The following is a 26,413-nucleotide window of genomic DNA, read 5'->3' as shown; positions in this document are numbered from 1 at the left end:
TTAAACAAATTAAATGCAGCATGTACTTCTTAACAGTAACATGGCAGAATTGAAATGCATCCTTTTTTTAAAGCAGGTTCTACAAGATATAGTTAGATAATGATAACTTCATTCTTGAAAATAGCCCTTTTCTTTGTGTTGTCCTGTGTATAAATAACTTTTGCCTATAAAAGAAGCATACTTACAAATATTAAGGCTACAACTTTGTTTTTGTCATAAAGAAAGCTGCTCTCTAGATTTTTTCCAGTGGAATAGAGTCCAGTAGAAGCCATGCATTTCCACTGTTGATATATTTATTAGAGGTCCTATAATTTTTGCTTAAGACATACATAGATGTAGATTGTGTGCATAGTCTCAGATGTTACCTCCTTAATGGCTGTTGCTCTATTAGTACGACTTTTGTAGTTGGTTATTAGTCCTATGGTAGAATTACTTTAGGTGTTTCAAAGCTAAGTCTAGCTAGGTATTAATGTAGTCTGAATGCCTTTTAATGATTCATAACTTTTTAATTTTCTGTTTAGCTGGGAAAACTCTTCAGATATTTAACATTGAAATGAAAAGTAAAATGAAGGCCCATACTATGACTGATGATGTCACTTTTTGGAAATGGATCTCATTGAATACGGTTGCTCTTGTTACGGATAATGCAGTTTATCATTGGAGTATGGAAGGAGAGTCTCAGCCAGTGAAAATGTTTGACCGTCATTCTAGCCTTGCAGGATGCCAGATTATCAATTATCGCACAGATGCAAAACAAAAGTGGTTGCTTCTAACTGGCATATCTGCACAGGTAACATTTTTCTCTTGCCTAAAATTCTATTTATTTTGAAGTTAGGTCTTTTGTACTCAATTCTGTTAAATTTGCATTACTTTGGAAAACAATTTTCTTTTCAAAATAAAGCTTCTTGGCTTAAAAACTTTGTACTGACAAAATGTTAAGTACTCATCAATTGTTTAGCTCTTGCACATTGAATAGGAATCGATTTTCAGTATGAATGATTTGGAATTTATTCTGGTATAAGCATCTTCTACTAAATGAATATTATATCTTTTTCACAAGGTAGTGAAAAGATCAGGACACTGGAGGTTTATGGCTGTAATCCTGACTAATCAGGAGACTGAGATCTGAGGATCATGGCTTGGAGGTAGCATGGGCAGGAAAGTCTGTGAGACTCTATCTCCAATTAAGCACCAACAAAGTCAAAAGTGGAGCTGTGGCTCAAGTGGCAGATTACTAGCTTTGAGCAAAAAAGCTCAAGGACAGTGCCCTGACACTGAGTTAAGTCCCACACCAGTGTGCGCACACACACACACACAAATATGGTTGAAGGCATATTTTATTTTATTATTAATTTACTTTATTATTATCATAGGAGTGATGCACAGAGAGATTACATGAGTCAGGTAATAAATACATTTCCTTTAGTACAGTGTCTTTTGTTCCCTCATTCTCTTCCAGTCTCTGCTTTCCTATCTCCCCCCTATGAATGGAAGCATATTTTAAACATTCACCCGAGGCTTAAATAAGATGTTAGTAGCTGGATTTTTAGTTAGGATGCATCAAATCTATATTGCTAAGAGACTAACAACAGGTTATAAATGCTTCTTAAGATAGCATCATATTCTAATTGTTTAGTAGATGAATCTGAGCATTATTGGTTCATTGCATCTTCATTTTGTTTGTTCCTTCATAGCAAAATCGTGTGGTAGGAGCTATGCAGTTATATTCTGTAGATAGGAAAGTGTCTCAACCCATTGAAGGACATGCGGCTAGCTTTGCACAGTTTAAGATGGAAGGAAATGCAGAAGAATCAACGTTATTTTGTTTTGCAGTACGGGGTCAAGCTGGAGGAAAGGTAAGCTTTGGCTTTAGTACTTATATTGATGGGTCTTTATCTTTTGACTACTAATTGTCTAAATTCAAAAGACTAATGAGAGAATGGACTTCTCCTTTTATTAATCTTTTAATATTCAGGTTTGTTGTAAATGCATTTAAAATTGTTTCATAACAGTTGTCTGCAATGAATGATGTGCTTTTAACATTTTCTTACTAGCTTTTAAAAAAAAATTGTCCTTCTTTTTTCTTTGTGGGTAATACTAATTGTTTTTGAAAGAAGATCTCACTATGTAACCCAGGCTGGCCTTGAACTCGGTCCTTCTGTCTTAGTCTGCTAAGCAATGGAATTGAGCTCTACCATGTCTTGTTTTCTGTTAATGAGTTGGTTACTTTGACTGCCTTTTGTCAAAGGCCTGTTTATGTGTTTGCTTCATTCTACAAAGACTCCTTGGGAGTTCTAACATCCACTTGTATATGCTGTACCTCTGGGATGTCTGACTTAGTAATTACAATCCATGAGCAGCACTTAAAAATTTTCTAGGTGAGCTGGTTATGATGGCATACACCAATCTGTCATCTCAGTACTTGGGAAACAAAGGAGAATTGCAAGTTCAAAACCACCCTGGGACTAAATATCAAGATCTTGCCTCAAAAACAAATTTCCTAGGTGACTTGATATAAATGAAATGTAAGCCATGGTTTGAGTTAGAGATTGTCTATTAGAGATAGCTTTAAGATAGAAATTTTCAATCCTAATTGTATACTAGAATTTACCTGAACATATTGTAGTGGTTTGTATGTTAAGAATCCTTAACTATAGATAGTAAAAAAGAAGGTCTAGTTCAATAGAGCTTAAAAATTTTTGTGAAAAAATATTGAATGCTTGACAGTAGCTAGGATGGCTGTATAACTGAGCTTGGGAAATGCTTTAAAAAAAAGGAAGAATAGGCACTAGCCAAAATTCCAGCCAAAAAACTTGCCGCAGGACCCTTGAGAGACTGCTTTTACGATGCGGCATTACTCACTCCTGGAGACATAGTACCTCAGTTTTTTCACTGCTGGAATAGAATCTCTGAAGTCTTAAACCAACTCTGTTTTGAGCTCCCAGAGTTTGAAGTCCATTGTAGACAAGGTCATGTCTCCTGTAACTTAGCTTGGGAGGTTATGGAAAACAAGTGTTTAGTACTTCTAAAACAAAAGATTAGCTCTACTTGACTGACATCCTAACTTGTAAATGAGTACCATCCTTCTTTTCCCCCAATAGGAAGAAGATTTAGATTCTAGACAGAGCAGAAAACTACTGCTTTGTTAGAATATTTGCCCCCTTGTCCATACTCAAGCAATTTTTAGAAATTAAGATAGAAGCTGGAAACCAGTGGATCACAGCTGTTATTTTAACTACTGAAGAGGCTAAGCCAGCCTGATGGACAAATTCTTTCTTTGTGCCAGTTCTGGGGCTTGAACTCTGGGCCTGCATGCTCTCCTTGAGCTTTTTTTTTTTTTGCCTGAGTCTAGCAGTCTACCATTTGAGCCACAGCTCTGCTTCTGGCTTCTTGGTGGTTAACTGGAGGTAAGAGTCTAACAGGGTTTCTTTCCCTGGCTGGCTTCAAACTGCAACCCTCAGATCTCAGCCTCTTGAGTAGCTGTGACTATAGGCATGAGCCACCGGTTGCAGACTTACACCTTTCATTTTTATATAGAATATTTGAGGTATAAAATATTCCCTATTATTTTGAAATAATATGTGTAGGAAGCTACAAAGATTCGGAGAAATTTCCATTGCGTTTTTTTTTTTTTTTTTTTTTTTTTGCCAGTCTTCTTTTTGCTCAAGGCTAGCACTGCCACTTGAGCCACAGCACCACTTCTGGTCATTTTCTGTATATGTGGTGCTGGGGAATCGAACCCAGGGCCTCATGTGTATGAGGCAGGCACTCTTGCCACTAGGCCATATCCCCAGCCCTCCATTGCCTTTTGTCTGGTTTTTCCTAATTACTACCTTTAATATAGCTATAGTATAGATGAGAAAGCAGGAATTAGCTCTAGTACAGTTGTTTAAGTCTGTGTCATTTTGTGACTAGTAAATTCAAGACACATGTTACTTTGTAGTCACTTATTTCCCATTTCTCCCACCATCCTTAATCCCTAGCAACTGCTAATTAATTATCCATTTCTGTAATTTGGTTGCTTCAGGGATATTATAGAAGAGTTATAATATGTGACTTTTCACCCCCACTTAGCATAATGTTTATAGGAGTTTTTTCTTTCTTTATTATAGAGGAGTATTCTATGGTATAAATATGCCAAACACAGTTTATCTATTACAGGACATTCTGGTTTCTACTTTCAGGCTTCAAATAAACCTACTATGATGAACTACTAAAAGATTCAGATTTGTATGCACTTTATTCTCTTTTGAACAGTTACATATTATTGAAGTTGGCACACCACCCACGGGGAACCAACCATTTCCAAAGAAGGCAGTGGATGTTTTCTTTCCTCCAGAAGCACAAAATGACTTTCCTGTTGCAATGCAGGTATTTTTAGTAAACTAAATAGACTTTAAGTTTTCCTTTTTTTTTTTTCCCTGCCAGTCCATGAGCTTGGGACCTGGGCACTGTCCCTGAGCTTCTTTTGCTCAAGGCTAGCACTCTACCATTTGAGCCACAGCACCACTTCTGGATTTTTCTGTTTATGTGATTCTGAGGGATCAAACCCAGGGCTTTATGCATGCTAGGCAAGCACTCTACCACTAAGCCACATTCCCAGCCCTCAAATTTCCTCCTTTAAAACAAGTTATTTCAAACCATGCTCATATTTGATTTAAGTAGTTTTTAAGATTATTAAGGAAATGGAGAAAATAATACCCCAACATACATGTAATCTGCAAATTGGGTCATCCAAAATTATCAGAATTATCTTTACTCTTTTTGTCTTATAGGTTTCATTTATTTTTTGATGTTTTATGTAAGAGCTGGGATATCCCCTATTTAAATGTATTGTAACAGTGAGTTAAATGAGTTTTAAACATTACTTTAATTTTTACATGAGCCTCTTGACAAAGTTGTAGAATTTTACTATCTCTAAAATAGAATTACTTTAAGTGTTGATTTTCTTTGTACAGATCAGTGAAAAGCATGATGTGGTATTTTTGATTACAAAGTATGGCTATATCCACCTGTATGATCTTGAGACTGGTACCTGCATCTACATGAACAGAATCAGTGGAGAAACAATATTTGTTACTGCACCTCACGAAGCCACTGCTGGAATAATTGGAGTAAACAGAAAGGGACAGGTAAGGAAACCTTGACACTAAAGCAGTAAAGTAAAATAACAGTATCATTAGCTTTTTTCAAAAAGTAAATTTGGATACCAGAAAGCAATACATGGTGGGTTAAGTAAAGAAGAAACAGGGAATATAAGTCTAAGAATACAAATAGCAGACATAAAAGATTAATCAAGAGATCTCATATCCAGAACCTGACAAGTAAAGTTAATATTGTATTATTATGATTTTTTAAATAAGTAAACTATTCTTATCAAAATAAGTAAAACACATGGGAAGGTAAATGCTTATTAGCCTAACTGTAATGACCATTGCTATTTATATGTATCTGTTTATATGTATCTGTTTCTAAGTCTTGAAATCAGGACTTCACTCTTGCTCAGCTTTTTCCCTCAAGGCTGATACTCTACCATTTGAGTCACACTTCTACTTCTGGCTTTTTACTCAATAGAGGAGATAAGATTCTCTTAGACTTTTCTGCCCAGGCTGGCTTCAGCCCTCTATCTTCATCTCTTAACCTCATGAATAGCTAGGAATATAGCCATGAGCCACCCACATCCAGCTTTTACATTTTGTATGTCTAAAATACACACAATAAAATTTATCTTAAAAAATAATACCTAATACAAGAAATGTATCCAATGCCCAACGTATGATACTGTAACCTCTCTGTACGTCAGTTTGATAATAAAAATTTGAGAAAAAAAAAGAAAAAAAAATAATACCTAACTAAAAGCACTAAAGTACAAGAATAAAAGCCTTTTGATTCTGTCTTCTAGAATCTGTTTGACATATAGCCATCTAAGATTATATTCAATTTCAAAAGCAACTCAGTGGAAAGAAACTTATTAGGGTCTTATTTGATAGACTGTCATTATTATAGGAGTTTTCTTCATATTATCTCCAAGATGAAGATGAACTGTAGAAATAAAAATTATACCTAATCTGTACCCTAAGTGACTAAATACTTAGTGTTAGAAGGTGATAAGCTACTGTACTTGTTGTGTATGCCTGGAAAGCTACCAGTTGCATAGGAAAAAATCACTGTTCTGAATTTGTCACATTTGATACTATCTCCATATAATCTGGCAAGTATTTCGTTTGTGTGTGTGTGTTTCTAGTGTTTTAATGGAATTAAAAAATTCTACCAGGAAACACTTTATTTTCTGAAAACTAGCTAAGAATTCTTTAAAAAATATTTTGCACTTACTGGTTTTGCTATTTACTAGTGTTCCTCTAACCAGTAAGTCCCTCCCCCTATTTGTTTTAGAAAAATGGAATGCAGAGACTAGGTTCAGGGAATCTTTCTCTTCCTCTCCATTCCTTAACTTACTCCAGACCTAGTTATGCATTTCTGCTTCATGTTCCCTCTGACTTATGTATCCCTTCTCATAGTACTTCTGGTACTGGATTAAACTTGCTAGTTCTTAGTGACTATTCTTCATTAAAAAGGGGCTTTACCTGTATTTAATTCTATTTCTAGAGCCAGTTGGAGACAAAGTTTGAAAGATTCAGTAGCTTTCATTTATTTAGTTGTATGTGCCTCTCTTGAATGATATCAAAGCAATTAGTCTTGACAATATGACTAGGAAGATAACTTTTGTTGAAGAATTTTTTTTTTTTTTTGGCCAGTCCTGGGGCTTGGACTCAGGGTCTGAGCACTGTCCCTGGCTTCTTTTTGCTCAAGGCACTCTGCCGCTTGAGCCACAGCGCCACTTCTGGCCATTTTCTGTATATGTGGTGCTGGGGAATCAAACCCAGGGCCTCATGTATACGAAGCAAGCGCTCTTGCCACTAGGCCATATCCCCAGCCTGTTGAAGAATTTTTGAAACCCCAAAATGATTTCATACCAATGGCACTTGTTTTTAAATCTTCTTAGCTGTCTTTTTCTGACCTTTTAAAAATCCTTTTAGAATTTATTTTAGCGAGAAAGTAGTTAACAAAATTGCACAGTTTGAATACCTTTGTCACTCAGTAATAGCCTGTTCTAAATGGACTTGTAATTATTTACATCCAAAGGAGCATAATGCAGCTATTCTTTAATCATGAAATTGCAGGTCCTGTCAGTTTGTGTGGAAGAAGAAAACATAATTCCTTACATCACCAATGTACTGCAGAATCCTGATTTGGCTCTGAGAATGGCTGTACGTAACAACCTAGCTGGTGCTGAGGAACTCTTTGCCCGGAAATTTAATGCTCTTTTTGCCCAGGGAAATTACTCAGAGGCCGCAAAGGTGGCTGCCAATGCACCAAAGGTAAATATTTGTAAAATGAAATTGCGATGATTAGATTGAGTATTGTTTATTTCTAATACTGGTAGAGGAAGAATCAGTTTAAACAGAGAAACCAGTCGCTTTCAGGTTACATTTTCCTATACTTGAATATATGACAATTACTTATCTGTGCTGCTAGATTTATATGTTTCAAGACCCAGAATGTTTAAAGAATAAGATCTATCTATATAGATACATATGACAAGATTTTTAAGTAGTTCGTTTCATTATTGTTTGAATATAGCTACTTATTTGAATTCTATTTATGATAGATATTTAGAAGCTATTAGTAACTGGGTTGAACTTATGTCCATCCACCTTTATATTGGTTTGTATTGGATTAAGACCTTACATTTCTGACCAAAATTAACTACAAATTAGATACGTAATTTAATGAGAACTTGGTTCAATAACTAGCCACAAATATGCTATAACTATACAAATTATTTTGTGCATGAATATTACAATTAAGTTGCATATTTCTGATTCTGAATAATTTTATATCACTAAAACAAAGGTTTTAAAAATAGGAGTTTGTGGATCAATGAAGCCTTTAATGAAGATTGACCTAAGCCCTAACATTTTTCCTTTTTTAAGGGAATTCTTCGTACTCCAGACACTATCCGTCGGTTCCAGAGTGTTCCAGCTCAGCCAGGTCAAACTTCACCTTTACTTCAGTACTTTGGAATCCTTTTAGACCAGGGCCAGCTGAACAAATATGAATCCTTAGAGTTATGTAGGCCTGTACTTCAACAAGGACGAAAACAGCTTTTGGAGAAATGGTTAAAGGAAGATAAGGTATGTTAAATTGTAAATTGATTAATTTTGCTTTGATTAAATATCATGTTAGCAAGTTAAAATGGTTTATGCTGAAATGTGTTTGTTACTTATTGCTTATAGAAGTAGAACAAGATCATACATTTTGTAAAATACATGACTTACTTGGTAAAGTACTTACTTTTACACATGTTGAGCTGAAATAACTTTGGTTTCAATTTTTAAGTAGATTGCAAGATTCTTGATTGATAGTTAATCCTGGAAGTAATTTCTTATCCTTTTGCTTTAGGATAACCTTAATGTAAGATACTTATTTCCTTATACAATTACATTTGTCAGAATACATGAAACTTATCTGGACATAGGGATATAATCTTACCTCTCAGACTCCACACTTGGTAGGCACAGTCATTACCACATGCAAACAACATTTTTTCATTTAGAACTTCCAAAATGTCATAAAAATTGTATTCGCTGCCAGTTAACATGTTTGAGTATTCAATGAGAATATATAATGTCAGATCATATTGCCCATCACCAGTGGCACATGTCTTTCATCTTCTCTATGTTGGAAGTATGAATAGCTCAGTCCTCATCAGGTTGGCCCATGCATACCTGCAAGATCCTATTTGAAAAATAAGGAAGACAAAAACACCTGGGGGCATGACTTAAATGGACCTGAGTTTAGCCAACCCCCTCTACTACCACCACCGCCAAAAAGCAGGCAGATCATACATATCTTTGAAAAGATAGCAAATTGTGGGGTTTTGGACTCCAGTGGCTCATGCTTGTAATCCTGTTTCCTCAGGAGACTGAGGTAAGAGGATAGTAGTTTGAAGACAGTCCAGGGAGGAATGTCTGGGAGACTTTGATCTCTACTAAACTACCTACAAAAGCCAAAAATGGAGCTGTGGCTCAAAAAAGCTATAAGTGAGCTTGTAGCTTAAGTGGTAGAGCCCTAGTTTTGAGCAAAAGAACCTCAGGGACAGCACCCAGGCCTTCAATTCAAGCCCCAGGACCATTGCGTGCGCGTGCGCGCGCGCGCGTGCGCACACACACACACACACACGCAAGCACACCAGCAAATCAGTCTAGTAATGAAATAACTGTTTGAAAGTGTTTTCACAGAATATTAATTGGTGTAATGTGAAAAACAGTTTTTGTTCTGTACAATTTCTCTATGTCTTTTCAATTCACTTACAACATAATTTCTCTTTGTCGTGTTATGTGTTTTTTGTTGTTTTGTTTTGTTGTATGCTGGGTCTAGGGCTTAAATTCAGGGCCTAGGCTCTGTCTAAGCTTTTTTGCTCAAGGCTAGCACCTACCACTTGAGTCACAGTTCCACTAGTGACTTTCCCCCCCACCTCAGTTGGAGATAAGAGTCTTACAAAGAGACTTTATTGCCCAGGCTGGCTTTGATCTGTGATCCTCAGATCGCAGCCTCCTGAGTAGCAAGGATATGTAGGTGTGAGCCACTGGTACCCAGTGAGTGGGTGTATTTTTTATGTAATATAGTGACAGAGAAGTAATAGACACTTAGACAACTATATGAACAGCCTTTTTGCATGAAGTTGTGCTATTGAATTGCCCTGTCTTCGTTGTTAAGAACATTCTTAGTAGTTAGACCTTTCAGCATGTTTCAGTATGTTGGTATTATTTTTACATTACTAATTCTAAGCCCTTTTTTATTTTGACCCAGCTTCTGGCAACTGTATAGGGTATTGGAGGATGCTTGGAAGATCTTTGCTGAAGAATAGTTCCTAGCCACACTAATGAGTATTTGTGGTCTGTTCTCATAGGTTGAGATAAAGGAGAATGAGAATAGGCAAGGAAACTGAGTTGACCTATGTAAAGGGTTGACAGCTTGCTTCTCTGTGTCACTTTTCATTTTTTGTGGCAGCCAAAATGGAGCTTATTTGTAGAAAAGACACATTGTCAGTTCTTATTAGTATAAGATATACAGACTTTGGTAGAACTTGTTAACTTTCAGTACTAAATACCAGTTAAAAGAACTTGTTTCTGAAATTACCATTAGAAATAGAAAATCAAAACTAGCATCTAAAGCAGAATTCTTAGATAAGTGATTTGCAAATTGAGAAGCTGAGTAAGCCAGATTGAAAAGTGCATGGGTATCTGCTTGAATACTACATAAAATACTGTATCATTTTCATCTGTTTAACCTTGTAAAGTTAGTGTCTTGCCTTATAACTGTAATTTCTGTAAATTCCCTAGGGTGAGCCTCATCCAATTCCCTCAATTCCTTCCTCCCTCTCTCCTTATTTGAAGCAGTTTCTCTATGTGATACTGGCTGGTCGAAATCTTGTGATTTTCCTACCTTAGCCTCTCAAGTGTTGGGCTTATAGGAGTGTGCCACCACGGCCAGCAATATGAAATTTTCATTTGACAATATTACATTAAAATTTTAATTACAGGGCTTTTACAGATGTAGTTCAGTTGTGTAACAGTTGCCTAGCTTGTAAGGAAGGCCCTGAATCTAAGACCCAGCAACATAATGGAAAAAGCACTTGGATTCTTTTTTGGAAATTTGGGAACACATGGACATACCTGAATTCTTTTAGTAGATAAAAGTATGTGATTCAGCTGGGAATATGGCGTAGTGGTAGAGTGCTTGCCTTGTATACATGAAAGACCTGGGTTTAATTCCTCAGCACCACATACATAGAAAAGGCCACAAGTGGTGCTGTGGCTTAAGTGGTAGAGTGCTAGCCTTGAGCAAAAAGAAGCCAGGGACAGTGCTCAGGCCGAGTTCAAGTCCCAGGACTGGCAAAAAAAAAAAAAAAGTATGCATTCTAACTGTAAATAAAGTAGTTATATATCTAACAAGATAGTTCTAATATTCAAAAGTATGTGAAGTCTTTTTGGACTTTCCATCTTTGGTTTAGTAGGAGAGAGTTCTACTGAGACGTTGTTGTAAATATAATATTAACAGTCTACTAATCACAATTCCTGCAGAGTTATAACATAGTATGTTTCGGGAAAGTGTATATTTTATGTACCCACTATGTTATTATAAGGAAAATTGGAAGAAGTACTTATTTATGAAGCTGCTATTGTAGATCACTAACCAATCTCTTTTTCCTTTGTACAGCTGGAATGTTCTGAAGAACTGGGTGATCTTGTAAAATCTGTGGACCCAACATTAGCACTTAGTGTGTACCTCAGGGCTAATGTCCCAAGTAAAGTCATCCAGTGCTTTGCAGAAACAGGTCAAGTCCAGAAGATTGTTTTATATGCTAAAAAAGTGAGTTCAATGAAATTGATTTTCAGCATCAATTTATTTAAAACTGTTGAGAGATAGTAGTCTGTACTGTTTTATTTTAATAGTGAATTTAAAAGATTTTTTTAATTACTTGGAAAAGTCTTGTTATCTTAGCTGTCATGTATAGAAGTCATTTTTTTTTTTTTTTAGAAAGGAGACAATTGTTTATGCGTAGGAACATGCAGGCTTAACCTGTTATAGGCCATTGACTATGTTAAGTCATAGTGGTCATTGACTAAGTTGACAAACTTCATGGGTCTTTTGTTCAAGTAATGTTATCTCCAAGGTCTAATGAACTTGTGCTTTCCCTAGTATTTCTGTATTAATGTAGAAAAGATCTTTAAATGCTTTAAGAAAAAAAAAAAACACTTTTGACAAGGTTCAAATCTTTTTCCGCTTGTAGGTTGGTTATACTCCAGACTGGATCTTTCTGCTGAGAAATGTAATGCGTATCAGTCCAGAGCAGGGACAGCAGTTTGCTCAAATATTAGTTCAGGATGAAGAGCCTCTTGCTGATATTACACAGGTAAGAATATTAAAATGAATTCTGGGGGCTGGGGAATATGGCCTAGTGGCAAGAGTGCTTGCCTCATATACATGAGGCCCTGGGTTCAATTCCCCAGCACCACATATACAGAAAATGGCCAGAAGTGGTGCTGTGGCTCTAATTCATTAAGGTGGACAGTAGGGGAAATCTGACTTCAAACAGTACTGTAGAGAATTAGAGCTTGGAAATTAAATCTGTGTCTGTCTGTATACTTAAAACAAGTTCTTACCTAGCTCTTTTTTGCTGTCTTTTTCTTTCCCTTCCTCCCCCCTCTCCTCCCCCTCCCCCCCTTCTTTTCCCCTCACCCTCCCTCTCCCTTTTCCTCTCTCTCCCTCCAACTTGAACTTAGGGCCTAGGTACTATCCCTGAGCTTTAAAAAAAATTTTTTTTTCCTTTCTGTCAAGGCTAGCATACTACCACTTGAGCCACAGTTCTTTTTTCTACTGTTTTTGGTACTTAATTTGAAATAAGAGTCTGTTACAGACTTTAATGCCCACAGCCCTGCTTTTTGCTGTTTATTTTTGGAGTTGGAGTCCTTTTGCCTAGGCTGGACTATGGTCCTCTTAGCCTCCTGATGAGCCATCAGGGACTGAATTGTATATTAGTTTTTTATTTTGTTTAGTTTGATTTCTGTGATGGTACTGGGGCTTGAACTCAGGGCCTGAACCCTGTCCCTGAGCTTTTTTGCTCAGGGCTAGTGCTAGTACACTACCACTTGACCCACAGCTCTGCTTCTGACCTTTTGGTACTTAATTGGTGATAAGAGCCTCACGGACTTTCCTGCCTGGGCTGTCTCTGAACCATAATCCTCAGTTTTAAAACAGAGAAAACAAATATGAAGATGCATATATTTTTTTAAATTAATTTATGAGGACTGGGATATAGTTCTTGCCTAGCAAATGCAACATACTGGGTTCAATCTCTAGTACCAAAAAAGAAAAGACCTCCCCCCCCCCCCCAAAAAAAAAAATACAGCTAAAGGGCTGAGAATGTGGTAGAGCGCTTGCCTAGCATGCATGAAGCCCTGGGTTTGATTCCTCAGTACCCCATAAACTGAAAAGGCCAGAAGTGATGCTGTGGCTCAAGTGGTAGTGCTAGCCTTGAGCAAAAGAAGCCCAGGGACAGAGCCTAGGTCCTGAGTCCAAGCCCCAGGACTGGCAAAACAATAATAATGATAATAAATTAAAGAATGAATATACGTGAATGACTCAACACAGAAGACAGGCTGCCACTTCTAAAGGAAGATAAGGCATGTAAAAACCATGAGTCAAGATTGTTTCATAGCATGTGTCTTTATTGTATGTTAATTAAAAACCTTAAATTGTGGGGCTGGGGATATGGCCTAGTGGCAAGAGCGCTTGCCTCGTATACATGAAGCCCTGGGTTCGATTCCCCAGCACCACATATACAGAAAATGTCCAGAAGTGGCGCTGCGGCTCAAGTGGCAGAGTGCTAGCCTTGAGCAAAAAGAAGCCAGGGACAGTGTTCAGACCCTGAGTCCAAGGCCCAGGACTGGCAAAAAAAAAACACAAAAAAAACTTAAATTGTTTACATTCTGCTGCTATATGGTACCTTAAAATCTTTTGTTGTTTAACTGAAAGTAATAGTTCAGCAACCACTTTTTTACTGTACTCAAATTGAATTCAACACCTAGCATTTACAAGGCAAATATTCTGCCATTTGTGTTATACCTCACAGTTATGTATTAAACTGGAAGGTCTGTTAAACTGGAAGGTCTGTTGTTTGATTAGTATTTGTCATTTCATTTATGTATTATCAACAGCATTTTAATTTTTCTCCTTACAGATTGTGGATGTCTTTATGGAATACAATCTAATCCAGCAGTGCACAGCATTCCTGCTTGATGCTCTGAAAAATAACCGCCCATCCGAAGGTCCTTTACAGACACGATTGCTTGAGATGAACCTTATACATGCACCTCAAGTATGTGTTTTTGTGCTTTTTAGGCATGTTTCTAACACTGGTTTTGTGATTATTTAGTTTCATAAATTATTAAAGCTATGTGGTGTTTATTCTGTATTCAAGAAAATAACCTCCATATTCCTTTGTACCATATTTCCTTACCAGCTCACTATTGAATCTATATAATTTGGATATGGAATTGATATGAAAGAGTTGGCAAAATGACATCATCATCTTTGTCATTGTATAGGTTGCAGATGCAATTCTAGGAAATCAGATGTTCACACATTATGACCGGGCTCATATCGCTCAGCTATGTGAAAAAGCTGGCCTACTACAGCGCGCATTAGAACACTTTACTGACTTATATGATATAAAGCGTGCAGTTGTTCACACCCACCTTCTTAATCCTGAGGTATTTTGTTTATTACTTGTTATTTGTGATTAATTGGTATGATGAAAATGTGTTTGTGGTAGTAGGTGATAATTTCATACCAATATGACTTTCAACATGGTTTTAATTTACTTTTTCCTCTAGTGGTTAGTGAATTACTTTGGATCCTTATCAGTGGAAGACTCTTTAGAATGTCTCAGAGCCATGCTGTCTGCTAATATTCGCCAAAATCTACAGATCTGTGTTCAAGTGGCTTCTAAGTATCATGAACAACTGTCAACCCAATCTCTGATTGAACTCTTTGAATCTTTTAAGAGTTTTGAAGGTAATTAGAAGTTTTCTAAGAATTACGTAAGTTAACCAAAGAGTGGTTTGCTTACAATCAGACTGTTGGAAATTGTTTAAACACTTTACTTTATGGAACATTTTAATATTTTATAGTTTTACTGCTTACATGTTAAAGCTCTCACACAGGAGATCCTAGGGACATATAGTGTCATCACAGGATATTTTGTAGATGAATTTTAAGAGAAAAATATATAGTGGCTCTTTTCCTAATTATTTAAAATGAAGATACTAATGTTCAGATAGAATAATATTTTATGATTACATGTCTGGCTCATTACTTACTATGCAGTTGGTCTTTTCAACCTTAGTACTATAGACAATTGTGGTTGGAAAATTCCATGTTGCAAAGTGTTGGTTGCCCATATTATTTAGCAATACTACTTACCAGATGCCAGTAGTTCCACCTTTTCCACATGTCACCAAGGACTAAAAGTTACCATTTATTTTGTTAATTTATTTTTTGACCAGTCCTGGGGCTTGAACTCAGAACCTGAGCACTGTCCCTGGCTTCTTTTTGATCAAGGCCAATACTCTACCACTTGAGCCACAGCGCTACTTCTGGCCTTTTCTGTTTATGTGGTGCTGGGGAATCGAGCCCAGGGGCTTTCTGCATGCTAAGCAAGCTTTCTAGCGCTAAGCTACTTTCCCAATCCCTAAAAATTACCTTTTACGTGGCAAGCACTTTACCACTAGGCCACATTCCCGGCTCCCTAAAAAAATCACCTTTTAAATAACTGCAAATGTATAGTCCTAACATAGTAACTGTTGGGTGGCTGTTACTATGTTCATTAGCTAACTTCTCGTCTTTCTCCTCTATAATATCATTGCTCTATGCAGAAGAGGCAGATGATTTTGTGAGTTTTCTTAGTTTTATTCATTTGTAACTGTTAATTTACCCATTTTAGTACAATAATCACTTAGCCATATTTAGCCATTTAAGTTTAAAGTCATTAAAGTTAAAATTTTAAATGGGGCTGGGAGTGTGGCTTAGTGGTAGAGTGCTTGTCTTGAGCAAAAAAAGCTCTGGGACAGTGCTCAGGTCCTGAGTTCAAGCCCCAGGACTGGCCAAAAAAATTAAATGTATTCACTGTCCTTTAAGTGAAAAACTGTCCAAAATGGTATTTAGGTAAAGAATATTAAATCATTACAAAGTTCTGTTAGACAGCACTTCATAAGTTCTTTAAAAAAATTTTGTCCTTGTTTTCTGTTAATTATATGTGAAAAAACATTGACCTTAGATACTTTCTTTAAACTTTCTCATGGAATATGGTGTAATATTTAGCCTCTATTGATTCCTATTTATTTCTGAATTGTGCAAACCATTGTTTGAATATCATTCTGTAAGGTTAAAGTGCAAACCCATTTTATCGAACTGACTATTGCAGGGTTAGTATTCTTACTAAGCATTTTAGGCAATCAATTTATATTTGTGAGTATTTGCTATAACAGTGTTTTTATCCTCAAGTGTTCCTATGATTAATTTAATTTTTTTTTTAAAGGTCTCTTTTATTTTCTGGGATCCATTGTTAACTTTAGTCAGGACCCAGACGTGCACTTTAAATATATCCAGGCAGCTTGCAAGACTGGGCAGATCAAAGAAGTGGAAAGAATCTGCAGAGAAAGCAACTGCTATGATCCTGAGCGAGTCAAGAATTTCCTCAAGGTAAGGGTTTTTGAGTTATGTGTTTCAGGTTGACTTGAAGATCAGCAAGTTCTGTGGGGGTTTGGTCATGTTTTGAAATGCCTTTTTTTCTCCATAAATGTAAAAATCTTAGCATTCTCAAATTGTGTACTGGGTTATTTCTTTTAAACTTAATACTCTGTGGTTTCTTTTGAAATAAGGAAGGAAATTAAGTAATACTTAAGACTGATCATCTGGTTTTTTGTTTTTTTTTGTGTGTTTTTTTTTTTAAAGCAGAGCCTCAAAAAAGATACCCCCTCCTCTTTTTTTTTTTTTTTTTTTCATTTTAATTTTGGGAAGAAAATATTTTTAAGGTGTTTTTTACTTTCAATATCTTTTTAGAAATCATTTAACTTTTTCTTTTTTCTCTGTTTTATTTTGTTTTTGAGACAAGATAGTCCAGAGTCCAGGCTGGTTTTGAACTCAGCCTTCCTCCAGAGTGTTGGGATTACAGGTGTGCACAATCATCCTGTCTGGTTTTGATTCCTTTTCAAGATTAAAATCAGTTTAGGCCAGGCCCTGGTGGCTCACACCTCGAATCCTAGCTATTCATAGGGCTGAAATCTGAGGATCTCAGTTCAAAGTCAGTCTGGACTGGTGGAAAAGTCTGTGAGAATATTGTCTCCAGTCAACTACCAAAAAGCCAGAAATGGCACTGTGGCTTGAAATGGTAAAGCACTAGCCTTGAGCACAAAAGCTTGGGGACAGTGCTCAGGCCCCAGGACTCACACATCCCTCTACTGCCCCCCCCCCCCCCAAAAAAAATTAGCTTCGCCTTGAAACTCATTAAGAGGAAGTGTGTGCATGTCCCCTTGATCTTGGGGTTCATACTCAGGGCATCGGCACTGTTGTGATCTTTTTTTGCTCAAGGCTAGCACCATATTTCCTTGAGTCACAGCTCCACTTTCACCGTTTTTGGTGTTTAATTGGAGATAAGAATCTCACAGCTTTTCCTGTTTGGCCTGGCTTTAATCCATGATCTTCAGATCTCAGCCTCCTGAGTAGCTAGGATTACAGGCATGAGACAATGGTGCCCAGTTGAGGAGCTTTTATTGTATGCAAAGAAGTCAGTACTCTTAGGAATGATGTCTAGCATGAAATCTACCTGGATCTAGGAAATAAAAATTAAGAATTACCTGTATTTTAAAGACTCTGGCAGTTAATTTGTTCAATATAGCTTTTTTTCTTGTGGTGCTGTGGATCAAGCCCAGGACCCTATACATGGCAGGCCAGAGATCTGCCACTGACCTACATTCTTAGCCCCAATATTTAGCTTTATTTTTAGCTTTATTCTCATAACTACTAGTTGTTTAAATTTTTTTTATAAAGTTTGCAGCTGTATATAAAAATCAGGAAAATAAGGGAATATTCAGATTACCACCCACTCACTACCTTGGGTGAGTGTTTGTGTATCTGTGTTTATGTGACGATTTCAGAGCTTATGCAAAGTTTTGAAATGTTTTCTTTTGGAAAACATGTTGTCTTCTGGAAAATTGTTAGATTAAAAACAAAGCCTTCTTTCCTCCCTTTCAGCTGTCATCATTTGTAGATAGTCTATACTTGCATTGGCAGATGTTCTTTTGAAGAATTTGCGCTCTGGCCTTTATGTTAAATGGTGAAGCCCTTGACCTTTTAACAAAGTGCTAAAATTGTCCTACATTTTAAATTAAAAAGATAATTTTTCTGCCTGGTGCCTGTAATCCTAGCTACTCGGCAGGCTGAGATTTAAGGATCAGTTTGAAGCTAGTCGGGGCAGAAAAGTCCTCGTGAGACTCTTCCCTCCAATTAGCCACTCAAAAACTGGAAGTGGCACTGTGGTTTAAGTGGTAGAGTGCTAGCCTTGAGCATAGAGAGGCTCAGGGATAGCCCCAGGCCCTGAGTTCAAACCCCACAACCAACAACAACAACAAAAAACTTTCTGAACTTTCTGAAAATGTATGTAACTTTATACTTGACATGAATAGTCTAGAGAACCTGGCTAGTATGATGCTAGAATAAGACAGCTTAATTGGCTTTTAGTTATATACAGGGGTAGGATTTTTTTTTTTATGTCTACCAGGCACTGGTGGCCCCTGATAGTAATACTAGCTACTCAGGAAGTTGAGAATCAAGGTTTGAAGCCAGCCTTGGGAGACAAATATTCTTCATTTACAGCAAAAAAAAAGCTGGAACTTGAGGTGAGGCTCCCTTATTAGACCATTTACCCAACTTTTTTTTTTTTTTTTTTTTTGCTGGGCCTAAGCACTGTCCCTTGGCTTCTTTTTACTCAAGGGTAGCACTCTACCACTTTGACCCACAGCACAACTTGTGGCTTTTTCTATATATGTGGTGCTGAGGAATTGAACCCAGGGCTTCGTGTATGTGAGGCAAGCACTCTACCACTAGACCATATTCCCAGCCCTCAACCTTTTTTTTTTAAACTGACCTACATATGTAAATACATTGTTTCTCATCATCCCTATTATTTAAGCTTAATTTAGGAGATAACTTGCTATGATAATTAGCTGATAGTGTATCTAAATGCTATTATCACAAGAAAATTGCTTCAGAATGTAATTATGAATATTTGGGTGCCATTTTTATAGTGGCCATGACAAATATTGTTAGAGTGGAACCTCTCCTTAGAAATACCCAATGAAATCTGGCAATGAGTTCAGTGGTACAGCACTTGCATAGCATTACACAGACAGGTTTCTCACCAGCACTGTCATGAAAGGAAAAATAACCCCAAAGATTGAAATATACCATAGCAGATTGAAACTGCTGTTAATATTGTTAGACAATAAAATTATTGATCTGTGTAGGTCTCAAAAACATGGATGGATCTGCTTACTACTTTGGTTGTATTTTCTACCATTTTTTGTCTCCTGGAATTGCTTTATCACACTGATATCCTTGCTGTTTCTGTAACTCCCCTTAGCTCTATCCTGTTCCTGCTCTAGGCTATTGCTTATTCTCCAAACTGTTTTTCTCTCAGACTTTGTTGATTTGCTCCCTGGCTGCCTTCAAGTTTCTGATCAAATGTCATAGAAGAGTATGTCTCAGGTTACCTCATCTAAAATAGAACCTAACCATGTTTCATGCACAACTCTCTTATCCTGTTGTGTCATTTTAACAGCCACCACTGTGAAACATTGTTTCTGCCTAATGCAATGCAATTCTCTTGAGGGAATAAATTCTGCTAACTTAGAATACATAGGTACTTAGCAAATGTTTGTTAATTGATCAAATTCATGTTTTGAAAACCTGGATATATTTATATAATTCCAGTTTTGATATTGATATAGTTAAATATTGTTACTGTTACTGGAAACTAATCATTTAGTTAATTAAAATGTTTATGACATTACTTCCATGTATAAACTGGAGTGCAGATTTAGGTTATCAGGAAACTACTGTATTACTCATCCACATTTTCAGTATTTATTCTTTTTTATTGCTTCTACTTGTTTTTGCCACAGAAGTCTTAAAAACTCATGCAAAGGGACTAGAATAGCAGAGTTATCTTAGAGTACTTCTAAATATGTTTTTCATCTAGTGATGACATATAATAATTTTATGTTCATTTAGAAGAAAATTTTTTTGCAATTTTTTACATGACTAGGTATAAATCCTCTATAGAAATGATTGTAGCAGATCTCAGTTTCAGAATTCCCATTGTTTTTGTTTGGCTTTGTTTTTTGTTTTGCCAGTCTTGGGGTTTGAACTCAGGGCCTGAGCACTGTCCCTGGCTTCTTTTTGCTCAAGGCTACTTGAGTCACAGCACCACTTCTGGCCATTTTCTATATATGTGGTGCTGAGGAATCGAACCCAGGGCTTCATGTATAGGAGGCAAGCACTACCAGGCCACATATACCCAGCACCAGACTCCCCATTATTTTTAAAACAAGTACTTGCTTTGCATTTTTCCTTAATGTGGAAAGTCTGTAACTGGACTTACATTTCAGGTTAATAGCTGTTATTGTTTATTTAGAGTAGCTCACAAATTTTTCTTGATGTTCTCTGAATCTTTTTTTTTTTTTTTTTTTTTTTTTTGCCAGTCCTGGGCCTTGGACTCAGGGCCTGAGCACTGTCCCTGGCTTCTTTTTGCTCAAGGCTAGCACTCTGCCACTTGAGTCACAGTGCCACTTCTGGCCATTTTCTGTATATGTGGTGCTGGGGAATCGAACCCAGGGCTTCAAGTATAGGAGGCAAGCACTCTTGCCACTAGGCCATATCCCCAGCCCGTTCTCGGATTCTTTCATAAGACTAATTTTCACTTGTAATATTGTGACTGGAGCCTAAGAACTTAGGCTTGAGAATCGTTAAATTTACTTAGCAAATAGCATTCTTATCCTCTACCATTGTGGCAAGTTACCTGTTTAGTTCTACTTTAGTAGAATGTCTTTGAGGAATCATTTATTGAAGAATGTTTCACTGTGTATAAATGAATTCCTGATGGAAACTGTTGTTTTTTGTGCTGTACCTTATGTCTGTGGAATGTAACAGGACATGTATCAGGTAATGCCCAGTACAGGTCTTAACTACCTGTCTAACATCTTTTGTGTCAGTCTATAAGTAGGATCGTAGTTTGGTATTTATAATGATAAAAGCAATTGGCAATTTAAAGATGTTGTTTCTTTAAATGCTGTTTTTAATTTTTGCCTTTTTCTTATTAATAGCAATATGTGGTATATTTAATTTATGGCCATTAACATCATGCTGCTCCATGTATAGGCTTTATTATGATAGAATGTTAGAGGCTGGCTAATTAGCTTGGGATTGGGGAGGGACAAATAAATGATTTGTTTGGAAGAAATGTGAGCCATTCATAGAGCATGTTTGTTTTGGACAATATAGCTATAGTTAGTTACTAAATCCAGCTGTCAAATACAGTTGAATTGTTAACTATAAATAGAAGTTTTCCCATGTGATGGTTTCATAATCTAAGTGCCACTGGTGGCTCACAAATGGTTATTTGTTAATTTTTTAGTGAAGGGTATGTGTGGGAAAAACCTAGTATTTTGTTGTGTAAATCTAAGTATTATTTAGTAAAATATTGGGATGGACACGTTCTGTTTTAGGAATATTTAACAGAAGAGACAAGTTTGTTTGAGTGTCTCCCATTAGCATAGAATAGATCCTCATTTTACATAGATTTGATAACTCATAGCAGAAGAAAATTCAAACCTTTGTTCTTTTTTTCAGGAAGCGAAACTAACAGATCAGTTGCCACTTATCATTGTCTGTGATCGATTTGACTTTGTCCATGATTTGGTGCTGTATTTATATAGAAATAATCTTCAAAAGTATATAGAAATATATGTGCAGAAGGTAAGTAATAGTTATATAATTTAAAGGTATGTTTTTATAATAGGTTTACATTTTCCGAATTCTGAAAATCTTTATCCTTTTGAGACTTGTGCTTAATAAGAGTGGTCTCCTAGTTTACCTTTCAACATTTCTTTTTGTTGTTTAGAATTTCACATATACCAAGTGTGTAAAATGTAAGAACAGAACTGCTATTGTAAAGCAAGTTAAATGGGCTAGGGCTATAGGCCTTGAGGTTTCACTATAAAACCAAAGTAAAGTTTTTAACCCATTAAAATACAGAATTAGTTTGTTTTCTAACTCTAGAAGCAAGCACTTCAGTGGTCTAATCTTTCTTTGAAGTTACCTTCTATATTGCTTTTATCATTTGGAGGTACCCTTAGGTAACCAATTAGCCAGGTCAAAATAAAATAAAATAAAAATGTTTATTAGACCATGAAGCATTTTTTTAGCTGGTTTTCTGCTAAATTCCATTGCCTGGCTACATTTTTTAAAACTGCTTCTTGTTATTAATAATTGAAAGAGAAGAATGAGTTTTAAAGGTTTTACTTTGTTACCATAATGGCATTCTTTTTTGTTTAACTATAGGTGAACCCAAGTCGACTTCCAGTGGTTATTGGAGGATTACTTGATGTTGACTGCTCTGAAGATGTCATTAAGAACTTAATTCTAGTTGTGAGAGGTCAGTTCTCTACTGATGAGCTTGTGGCTGAAGTTGAAAAAAGAAACAGGTATAGTACTATTGTTAACTTCATACCTGTGATAAATATGTAGCCTTTTTTTCAGCATGTTACCATAAGATATATCTGGTTAGGCATCTCGGAGCAAATCAGTAATACATGGAAAATAAGCTGATAGATTTGAGAACCAAATGTGTTTAATTGATGGACTTTCAGCTGCCCTTTTAAATCTTGTAGTTCAAATTCATGGTCTTACATAGACCAAGCAATGAGCTATATCCCCATTTTGTTGGTCACTTCTTTTACATGTTTGTAATTGCCAACTATGTGACTTGATTTTTTTTTATGTTTGTTTATTTTAAGCATAATTGAGCAAAGACTTTGTGGCACCATGAGTTAAACTTACTCATTTAAATATTCCTTAATATAATAACATAAATTATGAATTTCTATTAGAGTAGAATACAGTGCTTCTAAAAAAAAGTGTTTTTAGCTAAAACATTTTGAGAAATTGGTGTTTGGAGAGTGCTCAAATAGAGTTCTCATGTAATAGAAATTTACTAAAGCTCTATGAGAGGATATCATCAAAACCTGTGGGTTTATAATTTTAATCTGAGATAGAGTAGTGACCCACTAACTGTATTAATAGAATTTATATCAGAATGTTTTTGTTTGTTTGTTTGTTTGTTTGGCCAGTCCTGGGCCTTGGACTCAGGGCCTGAGTACTGTCCTTGGCTTCTTCCTGCTCAAGGCTAGCACTCTGCCACCTGAGCCACAGCGCCCCTTTTGGCCGTTTTCCATATATGTGGTGCTGGGAAATTGAACCGAGAGCTTCATGTGTAGGAGGCAAGCACTCTTGCCACTAGGCCATATTCCCAGCCCCCAGAATGTTTTTTTTTTTTTTGGCCAGTCCTGGGCCTTGGACTCAGGGCCTGAGCACTGTCCCTGGCTTCTTCCCGCTCAAGGCTAGCACTCCGCCACTTGAGCCACAGCGCCGCTTCTGGCCGTTTTCTGTATATGTGGTGCTGGGGAATCGAACCTAGGGCCTCGTGTATCCGAGGCAGGCACTCTTGCCACTAGGCTATATCCCCAGCCCCTCTACTGCTCTTAAACACAAAAATTTTCCATATAATAAAACATTCTGGGGCTGGGGATATAGCCTAGTGGCAAGAGTGCCTGCCTCGGATACACGAGGCCCTAGGTTCGATTCCCCAGCACCACATATACAGAAAACGGCCAGAAGCGGCACTGTGGCTCAAGTGGCGGAGTGCTACAGCCTTGAGCGGGAAGAAGCCAGGGACAGTGCTCAGGCCCTGGGTCCAAGGCCCACGACTGGCCAAAAAAAAAAAAAAAAAGAGCAGTAGAGAAAAAAAAAAAAAGAGCAGTAGAGCACTGGGAATGTGGCTTAGTGGTAGAGTGCTTGCCTAGCATGTGTGGAGACCTGGGTTTGATTCCTCAGTACCACATAAACAGAAAAAAAGCTGGAAGTGGTGCTGTGGCTCAATTGGTAGAGTGCTAGCCTTGAGCCAAAGAAGTTTGGGGACAGTGTCCGGGCTTTGAGTTCAAGTCCCAAAACTTGTTTAAAAAAAAATCTGAGCCTATTTGAGTGATTGTAAGTCATAATGTGTGAAAAAACATTCAGTTGAGTTTTAAGTCTAAAGCCTACACATAGATAATTTGGTATTTAAGTGACATTATATTTTGGCTAACAAATCATCAGTCTTTAAATAGTTTTTATTCTTTTGCTTTACAGAGTACATTTACATTGTGTGTGGTGCTTACATTTTTGAGGGTTTTGTTTATGCCTCTTTTATTAAAAATTTTATCTTCACCCTGATGGAATTGTTACTAGCTACATGAATTTGGTAGCCAAAGTAATAGGATGATGACATTTAATACTTAAAAGCATAAGTAAGAGATATGGTCATCAGGACCATTGAAATGTAAACTAGTGAAACCCTGACCTTTCTGGGAATGAACATGACAACTAAAACTGTTTAAACACACCGCTTTTAGAGCTTCAGATTTTATTCCCAGTATATAGTTAGGGTATATTCTTTTCACTGTAGGCAGCAGTGTTTATTAACTGATTTAAAGGATGCTGGTCATGGTGGCACAAATCTATACTCTCAGTGCTCGGGAGGCAGAGCAAAGATTTCAAGTTAATGCTCAGCTTGGCCTACATAGCAATACTCCATATAAAAAACATTTTCTGAAAAAGAAAGGATCCTCAGATTACCTTGCCTGTATTTCTCCAAGTTTTTTCCCCTAACATCTAGGTAATTTGTTCAGCATAATTTATGAACCTATAGTTTCATATCCAGATATAAACAGATGGACACGTTGGAACAGTGAAAATCAGTGTTAATTTTACCATCTGTGAAATTGTGCTCAACTCAAGTATCTATTTGAATTTCCATGTTTTTGTAATAGGATTGCTTCAAGTTAAAAATAATAACTGGAGATGAGGCTCAGAGGTAGAACACCTGCCTAATGAGCATGAGACCTTGAGTTACACCCCAGTACTGCCAAAAGAATAAGAATATGTGTTAGCACACCATAGACAATAAGTTACATGTATAGCACTTTATGACTGTTCTGCTTATAATAGAGCATGTGTGATTTTGTTTTTATTTATACTAGATTGAAACTGCTTCTGCCTTGGCTAGAGGCCAGAATTCATGAGGGCTGTGAGGAACCTGCTACTCACAATGCATTAGCCAAAATCTACATTGACAGTAATAATAACCCAGAGAGATTTCTTCGTGAAAATCCTTATTATGACAGCCGTGTTGTTGGAAAGTACTGTGAGAAGAGAGATCCACATCTAGCCTGTGTCGCTTATGAACGTGGCCAGTGTGATTTGGAACTTATTAATGTGAGTACTGTCACCCAAGTATGAATGAATGTCCTACTAACAACTTTTAAGAGATTTGATTTTAGGAAATATGGAGCATTTTTAGAAGATAGGTGCTCTTTTTCAAATTTTTATTTGAAAGTGATTGTGGACCTAAAAGGAGCATAAAGATAGAACACTTTGTGCCCTTTATTCTGACTTTGTAGCAGTTTAACCATACTACCTTTGTCATTTATATTTCCATATACTTATACATCCTCATAAACATGCACATACCAGTTATGCATAGACACACAGTGTATGTGTATGTGTGTGTGTACGTGGTTGTAGGGCTTGAACTCAGCTAGGTGCTGTACCTGAGCTCTTTTGCTTGAGGCTAGGGCTCTACCACTTTTGAGCCACAGCTCCAATTCTGGTTTTCTGGTGGATAATTGGAAATAAGAGTCTCAGGGACTTTTCTGCCCTTGCTGGCTTTGAATGATGATCCTCAGATTTCAGCCTTCTGGATAGGATTTCAAGTGTAAGCTACCAGCACCTGGTTTTATACATAACTTTTTAACCATAAGAACTAAACCTTATATTAATTTGGGATTTACGTCCTAAGAATAAGAGTGGCTTTTTTGTTTGTTTAACCACAGCATGGCTACCAGCTAGTCAGTATGACATTGGTAGGATACTTTAAAAATCAATCATATCACAGTTTTTATCTAGTTTAGAATACATTTTCATGTCTCATGTATTTTCTTTGAAGTAGTCAATTCTGTCTGGATCCTTCTGTAGAATGAAATACAAACAACAAAGTTTGTATATTAAAGTGTTCAATTAAGTAGCTATTAATACTTTAATAATGTTGTATACTCATTCCCCTTACCTAGTTTTAATTTATTACTATTCAGAAAGAAGATCATATGTTTATTGTACAGTTTCTCCCCTTGCTCCTTTCCCACATCCTTTGTCAACTATCAAACACTGTTCAATTACTATATTTGCCTATTCTGAATATAGTTCATATAAATATAATACAAAGTCTCCTCTCTGCCTCTTCCTCGCTATTTCCCTTTCTTCTCCTCATAACCTTGCCTACTCTAGGAAAGTACTTTACCAAATGAACTACATCCACACTTGTCTCTTTAAAATAAAAATAGAAAACTTCTTCCAGGCATTAGTTTTGTAAGCCTGTAATCCTAGCTACTCAGGCAGTAATCTGAAGATTGCGGTT

General features: G+C 36.7%; 1 protein-coding gene across 2 annotated transcripts in view; it reads left to right on the top strand.

Annotated features, from left to right (window-relative positions):
• Cltc (clathrin heavy chain) overlaps positions 1-26,413 on the top strand; it is a 70,432-nt gene that overhangs the window by 27,594 nt on the left and 16,425 nt on the right. For both annotated transcript variants that reach the window (XM_048366589.1, XM_048366590.1), the window contains exons 3-17: positions 522-790; positions 1,695-1,856; positions 4,258-4,371; positions 4,959-5,132; positions 7,182-7,379; positions 7,995-8,195; positions 11,284-11,436; positions 11,858-11,980; positions 13,808-13,945; positions 14,175-14,339; positions 14,463-14,643; positions 16,166-16,329; positions 21,535-21,660; positions 22,246-22,388; positions 24,981-25,215. In XM_048366589.1, the coding sequence (XP_048222546.1) occupies positions 522-790; positions 1,695-1,856; positions 4,258-4,371; positions 4,959-5,132; positions 7,182-7,379; positions 7,995-8,195; positions 11,284-11,436; positions 11,858-11,980; positions 13,808-13,945; positions 14,175-14,339; positions 14,463-14,643; positions 16,166-16,329; positions 21,535-21,660; positions 22,246-22,388; positions 24,981-25,215 (2,546 nt within the window). The remainder of the gene's footprint in view (positions 1-521; positions 791-1,694; positions 1,857-4,257; positions 4,372-4,958; positions 5,133-7,181; positions 7,380-7,994; positions 8,196-11,283; positions 11,437-11,857; positions 11,981-13,807; positions 13,946-14,174; positions 14,340-14,462; positions 14,644-16,165; positions 16,330-21,534; positions 21,661-22,245; positions 22,389-24,980; positions 25,216-26,413) is intronic.

The sequence above is a fragment of the Perognathus longimembris genome, chromosome 17, assembly GCF_023159225.1.
Source record: "Perognathus longimembris pacificus isolate PPM17 chromosome 17, ASM2315922v1, whole genome shotgun sequence".
Taxonomy (NCBI): domain Eukaryota; kingdom Metazoa; phylum Chordata; class Mammalia; order Rodentia; family Heteromyidae; genus Perognathus; species Perognathus longimembris.
The sequence above is the reverse complement of the archived record's forward strand: the minus strand, read 5'-3'. Positions and strand labels throughout refer to the sequence as shown.